At 37.6% G+C, this 22285-nt stretch overlaps 2 protein-coding genes across 7 annotated transcripts in view; both read right to left on the bottom strand.

Annotated features, from left to right (window-relative positions):
• Positions 1–4936: 4936 nt before the first annotated feature.
• On the bottom strand, positions 4937–7993 carry insm1a (insulinoma-associated 1a). The gene has a single exon (XM_026290551.1). It carries the CDS (start codon positions 7064–7066, stop codon positions 5870–5872), a length of 1197 nt encoding a protein of 398 aa, XP_026146336.1. The 5' UTR covers positions 7067–7993; the 3' UTR covers positions 4937–5869.
• A 514-nt stretch (positions 7994–8507) lies between these two features.
• cfap61 (cilia and flagella associated protein 61) overlaps positions 8508–22285 on the bottom strand; it is a 29716-nt gene continuing 15938 nt past the window's right edge. For all 6 annotated transcript variants that reach the window (XM_026290546.1, XM_026290545.1, XM_026290542.1 and 3 more), the window contains 10 exons: positions 21398–21525; positions 17959–18051; positions 16550–16718; positions 15172–15346; positions 12741–13033; positions 12097–12424; positions 11417–11496; positions 11098–11303; positions 9495–9591; positions 8508–9279 (listed from right to left, as the gene is read on the bottom strand). In XM_026290546.1, the coding sequence (XP_026146331.1) occupies positions 9082–9279; positions 9495–9591; positions 11098–11303; positions 11417–11496; positions 12097–12424; positions 12741–13033; positions 15172–15346; positions 16550–16718; positions 17959–18051; positions 21398–21525 (1767 nt within the window). In that variant the 3' untranslated portion in view covers positions 8508–9081. The remainder of the gene's footprint in view (positions 9280–9494; positions 9592–11097; positions 11304–11416; positions 11497–12096; positions 12425–12740; positions 13034–15171; positions 15347–16549; positions 16719–17958; positions 18052–21397; positions 21526–22285) is intronic.

Below are 22285 nucleotides of genomic sequence, written 5' to 3'. Positions count from 1 at the left end.
TCTGATCAGTGAATAGATTTACAAGCATTAGGGTCGGGGTATTGTGTGCTGCTTGTGAACAGGAGGTCCGAGTCTTTTGTGTGGATCAGCTGTGTTCCCCCCCACCACAGAAAGCCGTCTGCAAACCTCCTGCTGAATTGTGCCGAGGGTCCAGGGTCCCAAAACACAATAGACATGTGCCACGTTTAACTGACACGCCAAATCGGCCAACACTTGACACACACACACACACACACATGTTTGTTTTTGTGAAAAGTGTGTTCATCCCATAGGTGTAATGGTTTTTATTCTGTACAAACTGTATATTCTATGGCCCTACACCAACCCTACACCTAACCCTAACCCTCACAGGAAACTTTGTGCATTTTTACTTTCTCAAAAAAACTCATTCTGTATGATTTATAAGTGTTTTGAAAAATGGGGACATGGGTTATGTCCTCATAAGTCGCCCTCTCCTTGTAATACCTGTGTCATACCCATGTCATTATACAGAGTTGAGTCCTGATATGACACAAAAACAAGAGCACACACACACACACACACACACAGAGAGAGAGCATGATTTTTACTGATATGCTTTATATTCAGTCTTTCTCTAAAATAAATATCTGAACCAAGATTGATGTTTCAGTGAAGCATATAAGTGATCTTTAAATCTCTTGAACTGTTAAAGAGGAAAACTTTTATTCAGCAGGGATGCATTTAATTCATCTAAAGTGATAGTTAAGACATTTATAATACTGTAAACATTTCTGTTTCATATAAATAATGTTTTTGAACTTTTTAATGTTCTCAACATTGATAATACTCAGAAATGTTTCTTGAGCAGCAAATCATTAGAATGATTTCTGAAGATCATGTGACACTGAAGACTGGAGGAATGATGCTGAAAGTGCTGAAAGAGATACTATTCCAACTGAACTGAGCTGGATGATGACATCACTGAATTCAATGATGAACTGGCTTTAACTGTCGTTACTGACACACTGTTTTCCAAACGAATGTTGTTCAGTTGCTTTGGCACAGTCTGTTTTGTTTAAAGCGCTGTATAAATAAAGGTGACTTGACTTGACTTACCCCAAACCTTTGAATGGTAGTGTGTTTCTATATATAGACCTTTGTCTTTCATTGAACACTGAATGAGACATTTTTTAAGAGTCTCTGAGTTGCAGCTGTGTGAATTAAACTTTTATCTGGATGTTGGATTAGATGGAAAGTTTTGGTAAAGTGTGTATCATACCATAACAAGCCTTCATTCTCTTTCACAGTTCCGGCAGGCTGTGTGTTGTCACCCTACTGTAATTTCCTTTGTGTTTGTGTGTGTGTGTGTGTGTGTGTTAGTCCATGACAGCAACACCTGCCATACTGGAAAATGCCTTGAGGTTTGTGTGCTTTGCTGTAAGCCTGAAAGTGCAAGTGTTTACTTTCCTCTCCATCTCTTTGTCTGAGCGCAGGCCAGATAAGAGCCGCCACACACCAGACCGCACGGCTCCGTCCGGCACTCGCTCAACCAGTGTTTACTTCTGAAGAAAGACAGCAGGCAGAGAGAGGGACGCCAAACAGACGAGTGCGACCTGCGGCAGGCAGGTGTGACCTCTCTTTACACGCCTGACACACGCTCGTATGAAGAGAGAGATTTGTTTTCATTATGCCACATTGTAGTGACACACCAAACACAAACACATGCATTTTAATGCTCTTTCATAGCGGAGGACGCGAAATGGAGATATCAGTTTAATTCACGTTATTACTTTTATATCAGAAAAAATCCTCAGGAGAAAAAAAAATAGACTCAAATGAGACATTTGTTCATGTACGGTAAGAGGGCTAAAAAATATGGATTGAAAGCAGCTCAGATTACTTGCTCTTAGCAAAATGTTTAAGTTTGTATTAGGGTTAATATTAATTATAGAAAGGGAATTTGTTAATACCATTGTGCATACAAAAAGAGAGTACAAATTAATGTTACTGGAAGAACTTTTTTTCATAAATTTGAGAGGATTTTTGAGAGGATATTGATTGAGAAGGATATATGCATATTTATGCATAACGTGTTTTTTTGTTGTTGTTTTTTTTGCAAAAAAATGTTCTAAGAATAAAACTATTATGAAACGTTACTTCTAAATGTTCCTTGAACGTTTAAAACGCCTGGTTGTTTTAATGTTTTAAATATGTTTTTTCTTGGTTATTTGAATGTGGCCGAAACATTCCATTTGATCATTTTGAAACATTACAGGAATGTTACTTTTCAATGTTCTCTGAACATTCCGAAACAAGCAACATTTCAACATTATGAACGAAAAAGATTACAAGTGCTCGTTGTTTTACCGCCTCTAGTGTTCATTTCTGTTGGAAACTGCAGTGAGATGGACTTGGTACGTATTTTGATTGGTAAGTATTTAACGTCTTGCGAAAAATTTCCCACAGTTATGTTTTTGTCATGAGATCTGTCTAGTTTTTGCAATTTTTTAGATACATTTGTGTCTTGGTTACGCAAATGTTAAGGGAACATTCAAATTGGGAGACTTTACAAGAATGTTACTTTTGAATGTTCCCTGGACATTCCGAAATGTAAAAAATTAAAGACCATATAACTTTGAACAAACTTTTATTAACGCTATTGTGAGAAAATGTGTTCATACCTTAGAATGTTTTGAGACATTCTGTTTTCTCTGTTAGCTGAGTAATTGCTGGTACTTTAAGTGCTGTTAATCAGTCTCATTCTCTCTCCCAGCATGCACCAGCTCCATGGATCAGACCTCAGATGATGGATAACAGCTGAAATGTGTCCAGTTAAATCATTAGGACACACGCTACAGGCCAATCATTCAGAGAGGCAAGTAAAGTCAACATCCAGCCTCTTAATGATGCTGAACTAATGCTGATTGATCACACCTCTGATGCCCGTGTGTGTGTGTGTGTGTGTGTGTGATCAGTTTCGGCTGTAAATCATATCGACTTGTTGTTTGCTGTACCTTCAGATGCCATTACCTTGTTTTGTTCTTGTTTGTAAATGTTGGTTTTAGTGTGTGTGTGTGTGTGTGTGTGTGTGTGTGAAAAGGCTTTATCTGCTGTTATCTTCGCTGGCCCGCTTTGCAGCTGCTCTCCACCTGTCACACACACACACACACACACACACACACAGGGAGTGGTGCACATAGTCTGGGGTTGCGCGCGTGTGCATGTGCATACATGCGTGTGTGTGTGTGTGTTAGTAAGTGATTAGGTCGCAGAGGGGTTGCATTCTGTTATAAAATACACTGATGGAATGTAAACAAAAAAAATTAATAAATAATAATACTCAACATAAGTATTGCATAATGATGTTACATAGTTCAACTTAAGCTATTTTTACAGCATTTTTTCTAATTTTTGCATATGCAGTTTTTGAGATCATGCTTCTAGAGAGATCATTTGTACTCATTAAAAATATTTGAATAGTTTTTTTTTCACTACAGGAGTGAAGGTAATATATACCACACACTATATATAACTATATAGTATGGTACTGTGTTCAAATTTTATCATACAGTACATGTCACACTGGGGCAGGTTGTCACACATGTGTTGTGTATAAATTGTATCCAATTTATTCTTTACAATTTTTTTTAATATTTCTCTTTTTGCTTTTATGTGTTTTGTGCTTCAGTGCTTTACAGTTAAAATGCCATTAAGTAACATTTAAAATACATGTTTTCCCTCTAGATAGTATTTAATATGTCAAACATACATTTTCCTCCAATCAATGTCAATAAACAGCAGTTTCCCATTGTGACAACTTACCCCAGCATCAGGTTCAGTGTGTTTCCTGGGCAATAACAGTGGAAAAGTTCTTTAGGGTTTCTGTTTGTGACAACTAGCCCCTGACTCCTTTACAGTATTCATTTTCTGTGAATTTCTTTCATATCTGTAAAGCTCTCTTTCTGAGGCTGAGGTGAGGCTGTTCAGGGATGTGTGTGTGTGTGTGTGTGTGTGCTCTTGTTTTTGTGTCATATCAGGACACAACTCTGTATAATGACATGGGTATGAAACAGGTATTACAAGGAGAGGGTGACTTATGAGGACATAACCCATGTCCCCATTTTTCAAAACACTTATAAATCATACAGAATGAGTTTTTTTGAGAAAGTAAAAATGCACAAAGTTTCCTGTGAGGGTTAGGGTTAGGTGTAGGGTTGGTGAAGGGACATAGAATATACAGTTTGTACAGAATAAAAACCATTACACCTATGAGATGAACACTTTTCACAAAAACAAACGTGTGTGTGTGTGTGTGTGTGTGTGTGAGTGAAGCAATCATGGCCTTTGGGAGGCAGTCTGCATAACAGCAGTTTGTCTGAAGTGCTGCATTGTGGGATTCGGTGTCTATGGTGAATTCTCTCTTCAGCATGTGTGTCTCAGCGCTGCTGGAGAAAGTCCCCTGCATACCGACACCAAGCAAGACTATTTTCTGTTTTCATCATAGTATTTATATAAAAAAAAATCAAATAAAAATTCCCCAAAACTTCGGCTAAAATTTTGGACTACTCCTGATGTCAACCAACCCAGACCCTCCCAGTATAAATTATGATTTATATTAACTTTATTCATTCAAATTGTTACAAATGTCATGATTTAGAAAAATAAATACAACTTTGTGTTAAATATTAAAAGATTAATTTAATAATTAATTTAATATAATGATATCATTATTAAAATATCTGATTTTTTTTTTACATTTTACAAACATGTACATTATACTTTTTTATGTGCTGTACCAAATTTTTCACACTTTTTTTGTCATATTTTAGCTTTTAAACAGCTTGTGCATATTCCCTCTTGTCTTTGTCATTAATTATACAAAAAAATATTGATTTGTTTAAATCACTATACTGTGTTCTGTCTTGTGAAATAACTGTACTGTTCATAAGGATGTAATTAGTCACAGACAAACAGATTGTTTTAGGTGATGTGTTTTATTAAGTGCAGACGTATCATGGTACAGGATCCAGTTGGACAGATTTCATTGAAGACGATGATGATGATGATGAATTTCTCTGTTCACAGTGTCTGGGCTTCCACATGACTACAGATTGCTGGAATGTCACATCACGAGTGGATCCTAATTTGACTTTTTGGACTGTTTATTATTGTTATCATTCTAAGTATTTTTGGACAAATAGCAGGACTGCAGAAACACACAAGCGCTGAACATGTAGAAAATAAAAATAAATTAAACGATTGTATCTAATGCAAAGTGAATTTCGGACTTTCAGCATTGACAAAGATCGATCTTCAGATCAATAATTGAAACATCTGGCTGTCCAGACAAAATTCAAATCAATCACAAATGAATTAGGCAAACAAATAATTTAAATAAAACATTTGAAATAAATAAATAATAATAATAATAAAGATAAATAATCCCAAACATATTCACACACAACAATAATAATAACAACAATATAAAAATTATTATCAGCAACCGCAATCACTCCAACATTTACATGATTAAGGCAGTTTTACAGCATGTCGAGATCTAATTCAAGGCATTTCTGGCTACACTAAAGGGAGAAACCCTTGTCAGAAGGTTGTTTGGAAAGCTACAGTCAAAGTCCACAGATTCACAAGCTCTATTAAAGCTAGAGACGATGGAGACGTATGTACAGCCTGTGAATTCAAGGCAGGTTCTAGGATTCTTAGGTCTAAAAGCTAAAAGCACTTGTGCGGAGATCCTAGAAAAATAAGCGAACAGTCTAACCTGTTGTAGATCAACTAGCTTAGATTTGAAAAGAGTCCAATCTGGTGCTCATCCAGTTCGCTTCCCGACCCGATTCCGCGAGATCCGAGAGGTGGGTAGGGAAGCACTGGTTTAAGGCACAGCTTTGCTTCAGCAGGCTGGACGCACGGGCATCTGAAGCAGGATCACCTGCCTGTTTTCCGACGGGTGGCATTTGTTGATGTGTCTCGTGAGTCCCGGCGAGCTGTAGAACATGGCTGGGCAGTATTTGCAGGGGTAGATCTGCGCCGAGTGCAGCAGACGGATGTGCCGCTCCTGGCTCACTCTGCTGGGGAAGTTTTCTCCGCACACCGGGCACAGGTGGCACTCAGACGCGCTCAGGTTCAGCGGCGTCTGGCTTTGGGATTTATCGCACGCGTCGTGGTGCGCCATCACGTGCTTCTTCAGGTATGCCTGACGCTTGAACCTCTTCCCGCAGTGCTGGCAGTCGTAAAGCCCATCTTCGGACCCGGATTCGGAGAGTCCAGGACTCGGAGTGTCTCTGTCGCTGGAGGTCTCGTCTTTCCCGGGCGCGGGGGTTTTAGTGCTCTCCGGGTTTTGTGGCACTGTTTTGGGTTTGTGCCACCGCCGGTGCGAGGCCAGGTTCGCCGGGCAGCTGAAGAGCTTGTCGCACTCTGGGCATCTGTACTCGATCCGGACGATTCTTGAGCATTTGTGTTGGGCTAGAGAGAAGGGATCGGCGTAGGCTTCTCTGCACAGCTGACACACGAACTCTCCAAGCGGCTTGTCGCCGCCTGCGCACTGAGATCTGGGTTTTTGTTCCACAGGACCTTCTTTGATCTTCAGTCCCAGCACCGGGGAAGTGGTGACTTCATCCTCGAACTGCAATTTCCTCATGGCTTTGGCTCTCTTGGATACTGGTTTGCCTTTGCGCTCCGCGTCTGACGCGGGCCGTTTGGTTGTTAATGTTGTGCCGGTTCGCGTGCTGTTGCTGGTGCCGATTTTAAGATCCACGGGAGCGAACGGCGCATGATCAGAGCCACTGGGTGCCGCCGGGAAGGACTCCGCCGAAATGGGCGAGCCGAGATTGAAGCGCCTTTCCAAACACGCCCTCTCGTGCTCCCTGCTCACGGGTCGGGTCGGACTGTACATGGGTCGGTAGACGATCTCTGGGTTCCCAAACTGCACCGGCTGCGCCGAGTGCGTGCGCGGCAACGCCGGGCGGTGCGCGCTTGCCGCGTTCTGCTGCGCGCCTGGAAACGCGCCCTGCTCATCCTCCTCCGAGCGGACGCGGTACGAAACAGGTGTCGCTTTCTTATTTCTCTTGACTAAAAATCCCCTCGGCATCTTCGCCAGCTGAAAGGCACTTCAGACGGGTTGGAATCAGAGGCACACCTGGTACTATATTTGGACGCGTGCGGTGATCTTTCCATCACGGAGGCATAGCAGCAGTCTTTTTAAGCAGGAATGATGACATGGTTCTCGCCCCTCGCTGCCTCGTCCAATCAGATGGAGCTGGAATCCCTATGGATTTGGATATGGGAGGGTCCGCAGATTGCTCGGGCAGATGTACCTGAGGTTTATTATATTAGGATGCTTTAGGCACACGCTGGTTCCTCCTCTTTTCACGCTTTGATGCTTTCCGTCAATGCACACGTGCCCTGCCTTTGTCAGCATCCTTTAGGGGCTCCTTCACTCCTAGAGCATCATCATTTCTAATTAAAAGAGGGGAAATGGCAACAGAGCGGCGCGGTTTTAACCCGAACGTCCCTAAATCGGTTCGTGCTGCAAAAAGGCTCGCAAGTTGCATGGGTAATTTGTCTCGCGACTAATTAAATGTATAAATCAGACGCCTGCGGGCTCAGGACATGTGCGACAGTTGAATGCTGGACGTATTAATCACTCATTGCACGCATACATAATTCATAAAAGAGGCTCCTCTCGTTTGCATCACAAAAGACACGCTTGCGCGAGCGGCAGGGACAGACGCACACCATCCTTCTGTTCAAACGGACTCGTTCGTGTCTGCAAACTCGCTCGTGCCATCAGCAGCATTGTGCTCGTGTGTGATGATGTCATTCCAATGCAACGGTCTCGTCGTAGCGGAATTTCTCGTAATCTCCTTCGTTTCGTTCGGAGAGCATCATGGCCTTAATGTAATTGCAGACGAGCACATTTGTTGCACGTGATTTCATAACTCCTGCTGAGCATTTTTATGTATTGCATTCGTTTTATTTTATTTACACATACGCGTTTTGGGGGCATGATGGGCTACATGCATAATTTGAACAACACATTTGTTGCATCTGATTTTTATTAATTATTTTATTAAACCTGATGTGCAGTTTAGAGGAAAACATTTATGTCCACATACATTATCCAACTTTTAGCTTAAAGTTCAAGATGGTTTACTTGCCAAACACTTCTGATATCTGATGTGCATTTTAGATGATTTTTTTATTGCATTTATATTTCATTTTATTACACTCTATGTGTAGTTTTGTATTGCATTTTCATTATTTTTTATTACATTTTATAATGTAATTTTATTATTGATGTGCATTTTAGTGCATATATATTTAGTGCATATATGTATATATATATATATATATATATATATATATATATATATATATATATATATATATATATATATATATATATATATATATTTTTTTTTTTTTTGCGTTTTTTTTTTTTTTTGCGTTTTATGTATTTTGTGATTGTATGCATTTTGGTGGAAACTATGTTTGTTAAATTTGATTTTTTATTTAATGTTCACATTCAACTTTGAGTTTAAGAGGCCAGATGGTTTACTTGTCTAACTTCAACAAACACATTTGTTGCATATGAAATCTCATATGTAACTTTTTATTTTATTTATTTAAAATATCTGCTCTGCTCACATTACTACTCACCAGAGCTAAACATACAGAAATACATGAGCTATGTGAGGTGGTACTGCTGGATCATGTGTCTGTGATTTTCTGCCCCACGTTCATTATCATACAGCTGCTGCTGCGCTCCGTCTTTACAGCCGGTCAGATCTCCCTTCATTCTGCTGCTCTTATCTGCCCCACCGCACTGTTCACAGCTCCACATAATATAATACAATACTGGACAGCACATACATTCAAGATTTCAAAAGAGTAAAGTCAGATATCTTAATGAATTTTCACCCAACACACACCAAACATTTGCATTTGACAAAAACAAGAAGCTTTATTTATTTGCTAAAGTTCTTTGAGCTCCATCCCCCACAATGTGTTTGCCCCCAAACATATGGTGCAGCTAACGTAGGAAATAAAGAAACCAAAGATAAAGTACTGAATAAATACTAGTAAATATGAAATGGAAATTGATTACAGCATTCCCGGCCGGGCATACATAGTCAGATGGTATCGGTTGTACTTCAGATAATCCAGAACGCTCTTCCTCAGAGCAGAATAAGCCTCGCTCTTCTGAAACACCTCGCTGAGGCTCATCGACGGATCGGACTCTGCTTTATCATCCACTATCTTCTGAAGAGCCTCTTGAATCGACACTGAACCATTCTCACCCTATGAAGACACAAAAGTCTTGTTTTTTGTGTTTTGTTATAAAAATCTTACTTTATTCTTATTATGTTTTAAGTGGAACCTGTGTAGTTTCTTATGTTTTTGAAAAATGCATTTTTTTTTTCATTTTTTGCCTTTATTGTGAGTGGTCTTAATCTGGAAAGACTTTTAACTAAACAAATGTTTTTAACAGAGATGTAGAAGTAAAGGAAACCAACCTCTAGTTTGGCTGAGTCCATGATTTGCCGAACTTCCTGTTCAAAGTCAGCGAAGCGGTCGTGGTAAAGAGCAAAGCACCAGTTCTCTCTAAAATAACTGGAAAAAGGGGAATGGTCACTTGAAATATCAAAATTTGGTCATCATTCTGTGTCATTAATGTTGTCCTTATGGTTGCTACTTGATAGACATGCAATGTTTTATGGGTTTGTTTTTTTGTCTTTTTTAGAGATTGACAGATGTGGTCACGATGAGCTGTGATGGTCTGCTTGAAGATTCATCAGAAATGTTTCTTTTGCTTTCCATGGAAAACATAACAGCATACAGGTGTGGAACGATGTGAGGGTGAGTAAATAATGACACACACACACACACACACACACACACACACACACACACACACTCCACTTATCATGCTCATCTAATATGCTCCATACAGCAGCACGGTCGATCAATTACATTCACAGGTCTTGATGATCGGCCGTTTTCTGTAATGCCACATTCAGAGTCACAACAAAAGAGCGGTGAAGAATCCCACTTTAATAAGTGTGATCAGCGCGGCTGGGTGGCTTAACTATTGTCTCGTGGCGCTGTGGACAGCAGATTGCACACCTGCATAAACAGATTAGTAATGCAGGACAATGGCTCTGAGGGTGGAGGGTCAGCGGTGTTAAAGTTTAGGAGCAGAGGTCACATCGTCGGAAATAGATCTTCATATAAAGTGTGACCAGATGAAGACAGATATGATTATGGTTTGGAGTGTCATAAATAATCCTGTGCACAGTTCAAGACAATTAGTTTGATTTGGTGTTTAGGTTTTGAAGAGAACAATCAAAATGGGCTGCAGTGCAAATCTCACAAAAGCTCTCAAGAATATGTCTAGATCTAGATATTACACCATAAAACCAAGGGGCAAAACTTGTGTTCTGCCTTTATTGTAAAAACAAAAAAACTAAAATTTGATAATGTTGATAATGTTGCACATAACATGCAGGAAAAAATATTAGGTTAAATCATGTGCACAATGTACTAATTCGTTCCCTCAGTGTACTAAAACGTGCATTAGATTACAATTTCGTTCACCTGATTTATAAATTGTGCGCACGATTTAGCAAATCGAGGGAACGCAATAGTAATGTGCACGTTTTAGTACACTGAGGGAATGAATTAGTAAATCGTGCACACAATTTATTATTTTTTTCTTGCATGTCATGTGCGGGGCTCCGTAAAATACATTTAACATTTCTATAATGTTTTTATATATATATAAAAAAACATATTATTTATTGTTCTGTCATTAATGCTTATTTAAATTGAAATGTAATTTTTTACAGTAATGGAAATCTAATTAGAATTGGCACTGACGATAATGGGAGTATCATGTTAAATCAATGTTTTTATGAGTTTCCAAGAATTTTCTTTAGGTTGCAGTATCATACGTTTTCTTAATTTGTAGATTTGAAATTCAGATTTAGTCGTGAAGTTCTATGTCTTGTAATTTGGAATCAGGCCTGATTTTATTCTTGATTTAGTCTATTTTGAGTGTAAATAACTGTGACAGTATAATACATCTCTGACTGTAAGACTGACGTAACGCGGTTGAACCTGTACATGTCATGGACCAAACCCTCGTCGTAGCGTGAGCAGAGATGATTCAGCAGCAGCTGGTGTTTTCTGTAGAGACACAGGAGGTCGGAGACGGGAAGTGTGTTCTTAGAGAGGCACGTGATGCTCTCCACCACATCATGCGAGCTGAGATGCAGATGGAAGTAGTTCCCTGTTTCAGTGCGGCCTGTCACAAGGTCACGACCCTGCAGGATGCGAATAATAAAGATGAACCTTAATGCTACGCATAAACTCTTGGTTAAAGTAATCTAGGACTGTGCTGTGATAGAATGCAAACTCATCTTTGTTTAGACCATACCTTCTGAGCTTCTATTTTGTTGCCGATGGCAGTCGGTTTTGTGACATGAAGGTAACTGTAGCCACCTGGTAATCTTCCCCCTGTGAATGTCAGAATTATTATCAATTATTCCTCATAACTCTTGTTTTTACAAACACACAATTAATAGTATTTTCACCCGAACACCACAAATATGATTATAAAGCTGTTTATCTCATATCAGACGCTGTGTTTCTGCGTAACAGATGGTCCATTCTGTTATAAGCACTTTTCCCTGATTAGATTATGCAAATGAACTGTCAATAGTTTGGTGTCAGTCAGAATTAGATTAGGGGGGAAAACTGGGTGACGCAACACATGTTAAACATTTTAAACATTTGCACGGCTATGAAATGGGAGAAAAGTGTTGTAATCCTAATAAAAACGATCACTGGATCCTCTGATGAACTCACAATGAGAACTTGACTGATTCTTGCAAGAGCAAATGAACTAAGGACTATTTATGTCAAGCATTAAAAAGAGATTTTTACACGTTCTTAAGTATATTTTTTTAGTATATGCTATAATGTTCTAGAATGTTGTTGTTGCTGTGTTTTAAGTAATTGCTACAGTGTTTGGAGTGAATTTTCTTGTTGCATTGAAGTGACTGCGATGTTTTGTTCTAGGCACTGCTTAAGAAATTCGGAAGGAGCAATGGTGACCTTGTATCTTGGCCTGAATATATGCAGGAATGAGGTGGTCTTGGTCAGACGGTGGGCTGGAGGGACGCTCCAGGGTTGGGTCACACAAGGGCAGGACAACAGATGCCAAACTCTGCCCCACCTCCTTACAGTTAAAGCAGGAGTTGCTCCAATGGTCCGCATGGTAACGGCGGGAGTATTTGGTCAAGGGGCCTGCGGCGTATATCGAGGGATCGTTGGTGTGAAAGCTGGAATCTATGACCAGACGCCCATCAAACACCAAACAGGCATCATTGATGGCCTTGAAGGCGTCGTAGTCGACGGTTTTATGAGAGAAGCTGAAGAACACCTAAGAAAATCGAATGCAAGTTAGTGACCATCTGAGTTATTTGTTTCAGCAACAAATGGAATGTTAAAATATATTCAGATAGAAAACAGCTAAATTGTATCAATATTTCACAATGTAACTCTTTTTACTGTATTTGTGCTCAAATAAATGCAGCCTTGGTGAGCAGAGGAGACTTTTTACAGATCTTAAAGATTTTAATGGAAATGTGTTTTTTGGTGCGAAAACATTGTGTAAAAATAAACACTAAAACAAAATGTATGATACGGCTCCTTGAGATCTGTGTAGTGATGTTTAAGAGTGTTTTGTGTTCACTCACCGCACACTTCAGTTGTAGCGTCTGAGTGTTAGTGGTGAAGGTCACTGAAGTCACGGGATCAGTGTGTCGTCCATCATTGATTTGAGTCAGCAGGCAGTCGTGATGCACGTCAACTTTCTCTTCTTCTAAAGCCTGTTTGACTGTGTGCTCCACTGAACCGTTGGGGAAACAGGAAGTTGGGTTGTCTTGGGGAGGATGAACCACATGAATCCGGTGGCCACTGACACCAAGACACATGAGCGTCTCCACGCAGGTGAACACGTCTATAGTGTTTCCATACAGCACAGCATCACCTGCCAACCAGTCAAACATCCTTTGTGTTTGGTACACAAATCACATTTAAAAAATGGAATGGACAACATATTGTGGAAAAACACTGGAATTTATTCCATCCATACCAATGAGAATTCATCAAGTTACATTCCCTCCAATAAAAAGCTGGTTTACTTAACTCTAAAATAAACTTAAGGCCATTTAGCCTCCACAAGGGGGAAGGGAAGCAATTTATTACGGCTGTTTGGAGAGATAATATCAGTGGCTGTGAAACAGAGAAGGGTCACTTAGCAACCCGGAGAAGGTCCCATTAGGTTAGATGAGGGGAAAGAAAGGAATAAGGAAGAGAAGATGAAGGAAGTGATGTCCTTTCACTGCTGCGCCCAAACAGTATCAGAAACGCTCTCACACCATCAGTGCTGGATTGATTTAATTGAGATCTTTTGTGAAGGAAGGTCTTTGATGTCAACATTAGAGTCCTCAAGGATGAAAACTAATCAGACGGAGCTCACATAACGCACAGAATGACACGCTGAATATATGAGGCACACATGCATGATTCTGGACAGTGACAGATGGATAGATGAGTATAACTATTGCCGTATTCACTGAAGAATGATTTATATAATACATCAGAATAAAACCATTGTAGGATTAATGTATACAAAATAATATTGAATGTGGAGCAATAAATCAATCAATCAAAATGCTGAAAGCATTTAGAATTTAAAAACTTTATATTACAAAATTATTATTTTTAAATTTTGTAATAATTTAAATAAACATTGGAACTCTATTACTTTAATTTAATTCACTTTAAAATATAATATAATTTCATTTTGGTTATTAGTAAATTACTACCATAATACACACAATCATTCAAAAGCTGGGGTCGTAAAAAAAAAAAAAAGAAAAAAAAACTTACGATTTTTAAAAACCTTAAAATGTTTTTGAAAGCCTCTTATGCTCACCAAGGGTTCAATTTATCTGATTTAAAATACAGTAAAAACAGTAATATTGTGAAACATTATTACAAATTAAAAGAAGTTTTTCAATATGAATATATGTTAAGATTTCAGTTATTCTTGAGATGCATAGCTGAACTTTTTCAGTGTCACATGACCCTTCAGAAATCATTCTTATTTGCTGATTTGCTACTCAAGAAACATTTCTTAGTATTATTATGAAGCAGCATAAAACAGTTGATTCGTATTGTTGTTTTAAACAAAAATCAAAGAATCTTGGGGGAAAATGTATCACTTTTTTTTTTTTTTGGACCCTTTAATGAATAGAAAGTTGAAACAGAAATATTTTGTGACATCATAAATGCCTTTATTGTCACTTTTAGTGAATGTAATGCATCCTTGCTGCATAAAAGTATTCATTTTATTAATATTAACTGATGTGCGGTCACAGGTGTGTGCAAATTGTCTTTGAACGTGACGTGATCAGATTAGAGAGCCAGAACTGTCTGTTTTATAAATGTGGCTTTGTCTTCTATACAGCTTGCACATTCAGTCCCTTAGCCCCTGTCTTCAATGCCATATTTACGCCAGTTTATGTTTAACAGAATTCATTTCCATATCATCTGTCTTTCCTAATGCGGGGCTGAATAGCTAGACAAGGTCCCGCTCAAGCCCTGTCCATGGTGCTGAAGCACAGCCAGCGCCGCACAACTCAGATGTTTTCAACCACAACAGGATTTCTGCCAAAACTATTATCAGGTAATTTGTGTTGACAACTTATTCGGAGCCAGACCCAGCGATGCCTCTCTGGTTGACCCAAATACAAATTCTCATGCCACTAAATTGATATCTTTCATATGCAGACAGTATAATTAGCATTCACTGATAATTGCGCTACTTCCCGGATTATTAAAGGAGGCTGTAATTAGTAAATATAATAGGCTTAATCAGACAGATAGCGGTGGCTCATCTCTGCCCGTGCAGATTAATTCTCAGCTCACCCTGCTAATATTAATATTCCCCTGTAAATGGATGGAAGGAGATGAGATTTCTCTCACGTTAATTAGCTACTTGTTATGCTCTGACAGACGGACGTGGCTTTAGACGAACAGTGTCTTGGTAAACGAGATTATGCAGGAGAGAGAGCTGCCACAGACTCTAATAAAGTCTTTGTAAATTTGCAGTAAATATACCTGTCAGTTCCACAAAGTTGTCCATGAGCCACTGATGGACGTGTGAGCAGTCGTGCTGGTCGTTGAGGGTGAAGAGGTTGGAGGGGACGGGCCGTGGGTGTCGGTGTCTGGACTGCTTTGGGTTCAGACTGTTGGTTTTTTGGGTTATGGCATCAGTACTGGTGAGACTGGGCATCTGAAGTGTAGTTAAAATAGAAAATTACATTCATTCTGTCTCTATATATATTGATCTACATGAATATTTTATATTCTCCAACCAAAGTGTTTAATTCTTATATTAATTAAATTGCAGATACTTTGTAGAAGCTGTTAAATATATTTGTATGTGTGTGTGTTCATTTTGTATATATATTGTTATTGAAGTAGTTCTAATATTTTGAATCAGTTTTTTTTAAATATATTTTAGGCTTTCATTTGAATTTTAGTTAGTTTTTTCATGTTGTTTAAATTTCAAATAGTTTTATATATATATTATTTAAATAGAAAAGTTCAAAAGAACGGTTTATTTTATTTTTGTAACAATGTAAAAGTCTTTACTGTAGCTTACAACAAAAGCAGTCATAAGTAGCACAGGTATATTGTAGCAATAGCCAATAATACATTGTCCGGGTCAGAATTATAAATTTTTCTTTTATACCAAAAAATAATTTGGATATTAAGTAAAGATCATGTTCCATGAAGATATTTTGTAAATTCCCTACTGTAGACGCATCAAAACATAATTTTTGGTCAACTTTCAATATGTTTTCTCAATATTTAGATTGCTTTTGCACCCCCAGATTTTAGATTTTCAAACAGTTGTATCTCTGCCTAATATTGTCCTCCTAACAAACCATACATCAATTGAAAGATTATTTATTTAGCTCATATATTCATGTATTAATCTCAATTTAAAAAATAAAAAATAATGACTAGTTTTGTGGTCCAGGGTCTCTCTCTCTATCTCTCTCTCTCTCTCTCTCTCTCACACACACACACACACACACACACACACACACATATACATTATATATATATATATATATATATATATATATATATATATATATATATATATATATATATAAACATAAATATTATACATAATGTTCTTGCATTTAAATGTAAATTATTAAAATTATTCAAAAATGTACTAAATATATTTATGTCCAGCTTCTATATAAACAGTATCGGCAATGTCCTACCACTAAATCTATTGCTGGACTCCGCCAAATACAGCAGCATCCACACAAGCTGAATTCTCATGTACTAATTATTGTGCTCTGCATGAAAACCGTATTAGCATTGCATTAATTTGCAAATAAGGACACATGTCATGATTCACAGTGACAGCTTGGTTGAGTGAATTGTGTTGATGTTGTGTTTGTGTGTCTCTGACCTGATACTGCAGGCCGGTGCAGAGGATCAGATAGTCATACTTCACTTGACCACTGTCCATCAGCTCCACGTGTTTGGCCTCGCGGTCGATGGCCTTCATCTTACCCGTCACCACGCTGATCCAGGAGCGCAGAGACAGCCGGGCTTGATCCTGATCGCTGTAGCAGTGACTGTGGAGGAACAGATCCTGCATCAGATTCACACAGCTATGAAAAGAGCAGCCAGAAGCACACTGGTGTCTTTCACTGTAAGTGGTTTCAGATTCTCAGTGCTCAAGGTTAACTGACTCTTTCCCCGAGATGCTCAGAATCACGGTTTCGTGTGGAAACTCTGATACGGTGTGTTGTTTGGATCGGTGGATTGGATTAGATGTGCCAGTCATGCAGAACCACTAACAGACATGATAAAACACACGTTCCTGCTTTTCATCACGAGTGCCAGGAAGTAATGCTTTCGGTGAAGCCGCACTAAAGCTGCCGCTCTCAAACCCTGAAACATGAGGTAAGAGGACAGAATCTCTCGAGACCAAAATATGTCACCCAATAAATCTACATTTAATCTAGATTCATTCATCCCATTATTGTTGTTCATGATGTTCTAAGGAGCTTTTGATTCTCTTGCTTTATACTTACAAAACTGAAGAGATCCACTACACTGCAAATTATTTTCTTACTTATTTTGTTTTCCAGTACAAATATCTAAACTTCCTAAAATGAAGATGCATTTACATGAGAAGGAAATCACTTGAGATATTAAGTCTTGATTTTTTCAAACTATCAGAATTGAAAGAGGTAATGTTTAAAACAAGAAATCTGTCAGTTTAAAGTATAAACTCTATTTAGTAATTTTTTTCGTCAGAAAACAAGACTTTATATCAAAATTAAGTGAGTGGATGCTTAAAACAAAAAAATTCTGTTTTCTGAAAAAATATAATTTTTTAGACATTTGTCAAAGAAGTAAAACATAATAGGTTTGAAATCTTTAATATAATATAAAATTATTATAATTGAAAAATAATAAGTTGGAACTTCATGTTTGCTCTTAATAAAAGCAGTCCAAAATTATAACGCTCAAATCTCATTTACAGTCTTATTTGTCAAGCTTTCAGCATTTTGATCCGTCAGCAACATCAAACCTGAAGCACAGTGAATTTGACAGTCAGTTCCACAGGAGCTCAAGATCACTAGTGTTTTTTTACTAGTAAGCTTGACTTCTAAGAAATTGTTAATAATATTTGTAATAATTTGCAACTGTCAAGCCTTCGAGTCTGAGAGACCAGGACAGCTTCAGTGCTTTAGCACTTCACATCTGTACGACAGAATGGAAATAAAGCGGACTTTTCCTCTTTCATGGAGTGGAAATATGCTGCATTGGAGTCTGAATGCCTCTCGTTTGTAATGCATCTCTCACCTTGTAGCCAGAAATCTGCTGTTGTCATCAGAGCAGCGATCTGGAAGGCCGTGAGTGGAGATGAGAATGAGATTGTTGAATCTGAGATGAGGACTGACGGAAAGAGAAATGTAGAAGAGTCAGAGTCAAATAATGCCATTGACCCTTTTTTTTTCCCCAGTTGAGTTTATGCATCTTGACTTTACACAAAGAATCGCTGATGTTCATACCGTTGATCAGATACATCTCTGAATTGATTTCAGGTACAGAAAAGCGTTTCTGAAGAACAGACTCTGTGTAGGACAGAACTTGTCCATTTTGGATAATGAGGCTATTTTTTGTCCAATTTTTTGTTCCTTTTTTTCTGTCCAAAAATGAATACCATTGAATGAAGAGAGGACAGTAGCGACGCCTGAACAAAAGCATGCAGGGTGTGTGAGGTTATTCTGCAAACACTCGACGGACAGATGCTGAAATCCCTTAATTTCCAGCGCAGCGCTGGCCTACATTAAAACGCTTTCTTCTCCAACCATCACAGTAAAAGCCTTTCCTTTTGTTTTGTTTTGTTTCCTGTGTGTAGTGGTCTCCCCCCGTCGCCCTCCCCCGTCCCCTCAGGAGTGTAAAAAGGTCTCTTGTCATGTAAATGTGCTGGAAAGACATGATCTGTATCAGCGGTGGTAGAGGAAATCAGGCTAGTGTGTGTTGAAAGAGGAGTGTGTGAGGCCTGCGGAGCGTCATGATTGATCAGATGGAGGACGCTGGACACACAGTCACAGCTCTGTGTTCTAGCGCTCTAAGCGATGCAGACAGACAGAGCTGTGACTGTCATCTACAGCTATCTGTTTTATTTTAGCCCCCTTTTTTATTTAACTCCTTCCTGCACATGTCTGATTTCACAAATGTTCACATGCAATAATATAAGTATAAGAGAGCTCCTGAGCAGTCAAATAATTGTTCACAAACAGCCCATACATTTAATTAAATATTATATTATCCATTTAATTTTCCCATAAAATGAATATTTAATTATAATAACCCTGGTAACACAATTTGGAACATGTCAAAATACATTAAAAATAAATTTAATGAAAAATAAATAGATTTTTTTAATTTTAACCATAAACATTAAGGAATTAAATCTCTGTTTTAATTCATGTTTATTGCTAAAATACCAATAAAATGACTTTTAAATATATATATAAATTAAAACAGAAAAAAATTTGGGACATGCCTAAATACACTAAATAAATAAAATTTAATAAAAAATACATTGATTTGTGCAATTTTATTTTAGCAGTAGGGATTAATTAATTAAATTGTTTAATTAATATTTATTGCTAAAATAACAAAAATGAAATCTAAAAACTTTTAAAACCTAAAATTAAAAACTAAGATTTTATTTTAATTAATGTTTATTGCTAAAATAACATTAACATAAAAAAATGTGTACATTAAAATTTTTTAACAAAATTGGGGACATGCTTGAGTACACCAAATAAATTAAAAAATAAAAATTATATTTTTGTATGTTTAATTAATGTTTACTATGCTTGAGACCGCATGTTAAACCGCATTTAAAGAATAACATTTGTTTGAATATATATATATATATATATATATATATATATATATATATATATATATATATATATATATATATATATATATATATATATATATATATATATATATAATATATAATTTTTCTTACATTTTCTATTATTATTAACTATTATTTGTGAAAAATTGAGCAAATGAGATTTTTAGAGTATTTACTATAATATATATATATGAATCTAGAAACTGTGTCAATGTTAAATGTTAGTCTTGTGTGTGTGTGTTTTCTCTCCGCAGGCTGTTCTTGACCACCAGCTCACAGTGTTCTGGTCTTATCAGCAGCTGACAGGCCTCTATTGGGGCCAGTGTCTGACTGCTAAGTTTAGAGGCCAAGCATCTTTATCGGTCCTCTTTGGTCCTGCGTTTCACCCCATCCTCAGGGGTGATAAAGGACAAGAGAGCAAGCGTGAGGGGGCCAAGGGTTTTGGCTTGACAGATAAGCGCTGTCGGCCATGGCCTCCACCTTCTCCATTAGACAGGCGGCCTCTACAGGGGCTGGCCGGCCATAAGTTTAGTGGACACTAACTGCCTCATTAGTCAAGTCATTAGCGACAGCAAACACCAATCGTGGCCTAGAGAACAGTGGCAGGGCTAATTAAAGGGCCAGCGCGTGACCTCCATACACTGCCAGCTCTAGACAGCTGTGTGCCCGCGGTGTCTGCCAAAGCAGCAGGAGTTAACACACACACACACACACACACACAACCGCAGAGCGACCCCTGGTTGCCAGGCAGTTATCAGCTTTCAGGAAACAAGAACGGCCTTAAATCGCAGCTTTGTTGGGTCAACGCTTTGGGAGAAGCTGCATCCAAACCCCTGACATCTCCTGATATCCTCTCGAGAAATGACATTCTGAAAAGTGAAATCCTTTAGAGACTTAAGAAAAGACCAAATGTCTGGAAGTCATTGTTTCCCAATGTTTCCCAACCTTTTTATGTACACTATTGTTTAAAAGTTTTCTTTAGGAAAGAAATTAATGCTTTTATTCAGCAAGGATGCATTAAATTTATCAAAATGACAGTAAAGAAATGTATTACAGAATTTTCTTTAAATAAATGATTTTCTTTTGAAATTTCTATTCAAGATTCCTGAAAAACATTGATATTATTAGGAAATGTTTCCACAATATTTCTTAATTTTGCTGTATTTTTGATCAAACAAATACAGTTTTGCTGAGCATAAGAGATCATTTTGTAAATCTTACTGATCAAAACCTTTCAGTGGTGGTGAATCTCGCATTTCTGACATAATTGTACGTTTGTAAATGAAATCTAGCAAGCAAATGTCATTTGCAGTCCTTATAAAGTTACATTTAAATAGTCTTGGTTTAATATCATCTGCATTTTCTACAATATAAAAGTTTTCCTCAGCAGAATGTGGCACTGATTTTTTATTTGACATCTTTCAGAGTACTCTTTGGAACCAATGCCTTGTTAGTAATCACTGCTAAAAAGTATTTTAATAAAGGCAATCAAATATTTTCTTTGAAGAATCTGTTTTTCAGATTCAGTGGCTTAAAACACAAAGAGATGTCTGTCCCGAGGCAGAAGGATCCAGAAAGCAGGTATTAATTGGCGTGTGCTGGGCTGAGTGTTATTATATAAAGCCGTGAGCTCAGATTTCATGCAATCATTGTTTCGCTCAGATCCCTGAGGGTCACTCTCACTAATTATAATCACGCTTGAGACGATGTTACTCTTCCCCCAGACAAGAAAAAAAAAAAACACTGTTTTAGACACAAATATCTTGCCGTTTCACAAAGAAATCATAAATGCTGTTTAAGGCTTAATTATCAGTGCTGACTGTTTGATTGATGTAGAGTTTCTAAAAATGGCATGCTTACCAGAAAGTCAGTGCTTCAAGAAAAGCTAAACCCGTGTCAGATGCTCCCACTACCACGATTCTGGCATTGATGGAGACCTTCGGCTCCATGGTGAGTTTTCTGTTAGTGTGGTACAGGGCAAAAGGAGCCTGACAAGAAGAAATGAGAAAACAAGATCTTTAGTGTCAATTAACCCCCTAAAAATGCTCAGCGGTGGAGTCTTTCAGAGGCCAATGATGATACTAATGCCTAAACATGTACAGGTCAATGCAATTTAATTAAAGCAAACAGAATTTTGAATGATCAATACTTTTATTAAAGAAGGATGCATTAAATTTATCAAAAGTTGCAGTAAAGATTGTATAATGTTGCAAAAGATTTCTATTTTGAATAAATGCTGATCTTTTGAACTTAATATTCACCTAAGAAAAAAAAAACATTGTTTCCACAAAAAATATTAGGCAAGAACAACTGTTTTCAACATTGATAATAAGAAATATTTTGTGAGCAGCAAATCAGCATATTACAATGATTCCAGAAGAATCATGTGACACTAAAAACTGAAGCAATGATGCTGAAAATTCAGCTTTGATCACAGGAATAAATTACATTTTAAAATATATTCAGATAGATAAAGTCATTTTAAATTGTCATAATATTTCAAAATATAGCTGTTTTTACTGTTTATTTGAGCAAAATATTTGTAAAAAATCTTACCGACCCCAACATTTTGAACATTAATGTACTTCTATGATTATTGGGAAGCAAAAATTGTGATTATGTATTTGGTTTTTTGTCTTTCAAATTAAGCTGTAGGTTTGTGTTATATATAAACAACGCTGATTTAAATATGTAAGCAAAATAATGTTCAAATAAAACTTTCATAACTGATGGATGCATCGGTTAGAA

Source organism: Carassius auratus, chromosome 20 (genome assembly GCF_003368295.1).
Source record: "Carassius auratus strain Wakin chromosome 20, ASM336829v1, whole genome shotgun sequence".
Lineage (NCBI taxonomy): Eukaryota > Metazoa > Chordata > Actinopteri > Cypriniformes > Cyprinidae > Carassius > Carassius auratus.
The sequence above is the reverse complement of the archived record's forward strand: the minus strand, read 5'-3'. Positions and strand labels throughout refer to the sequence as shown.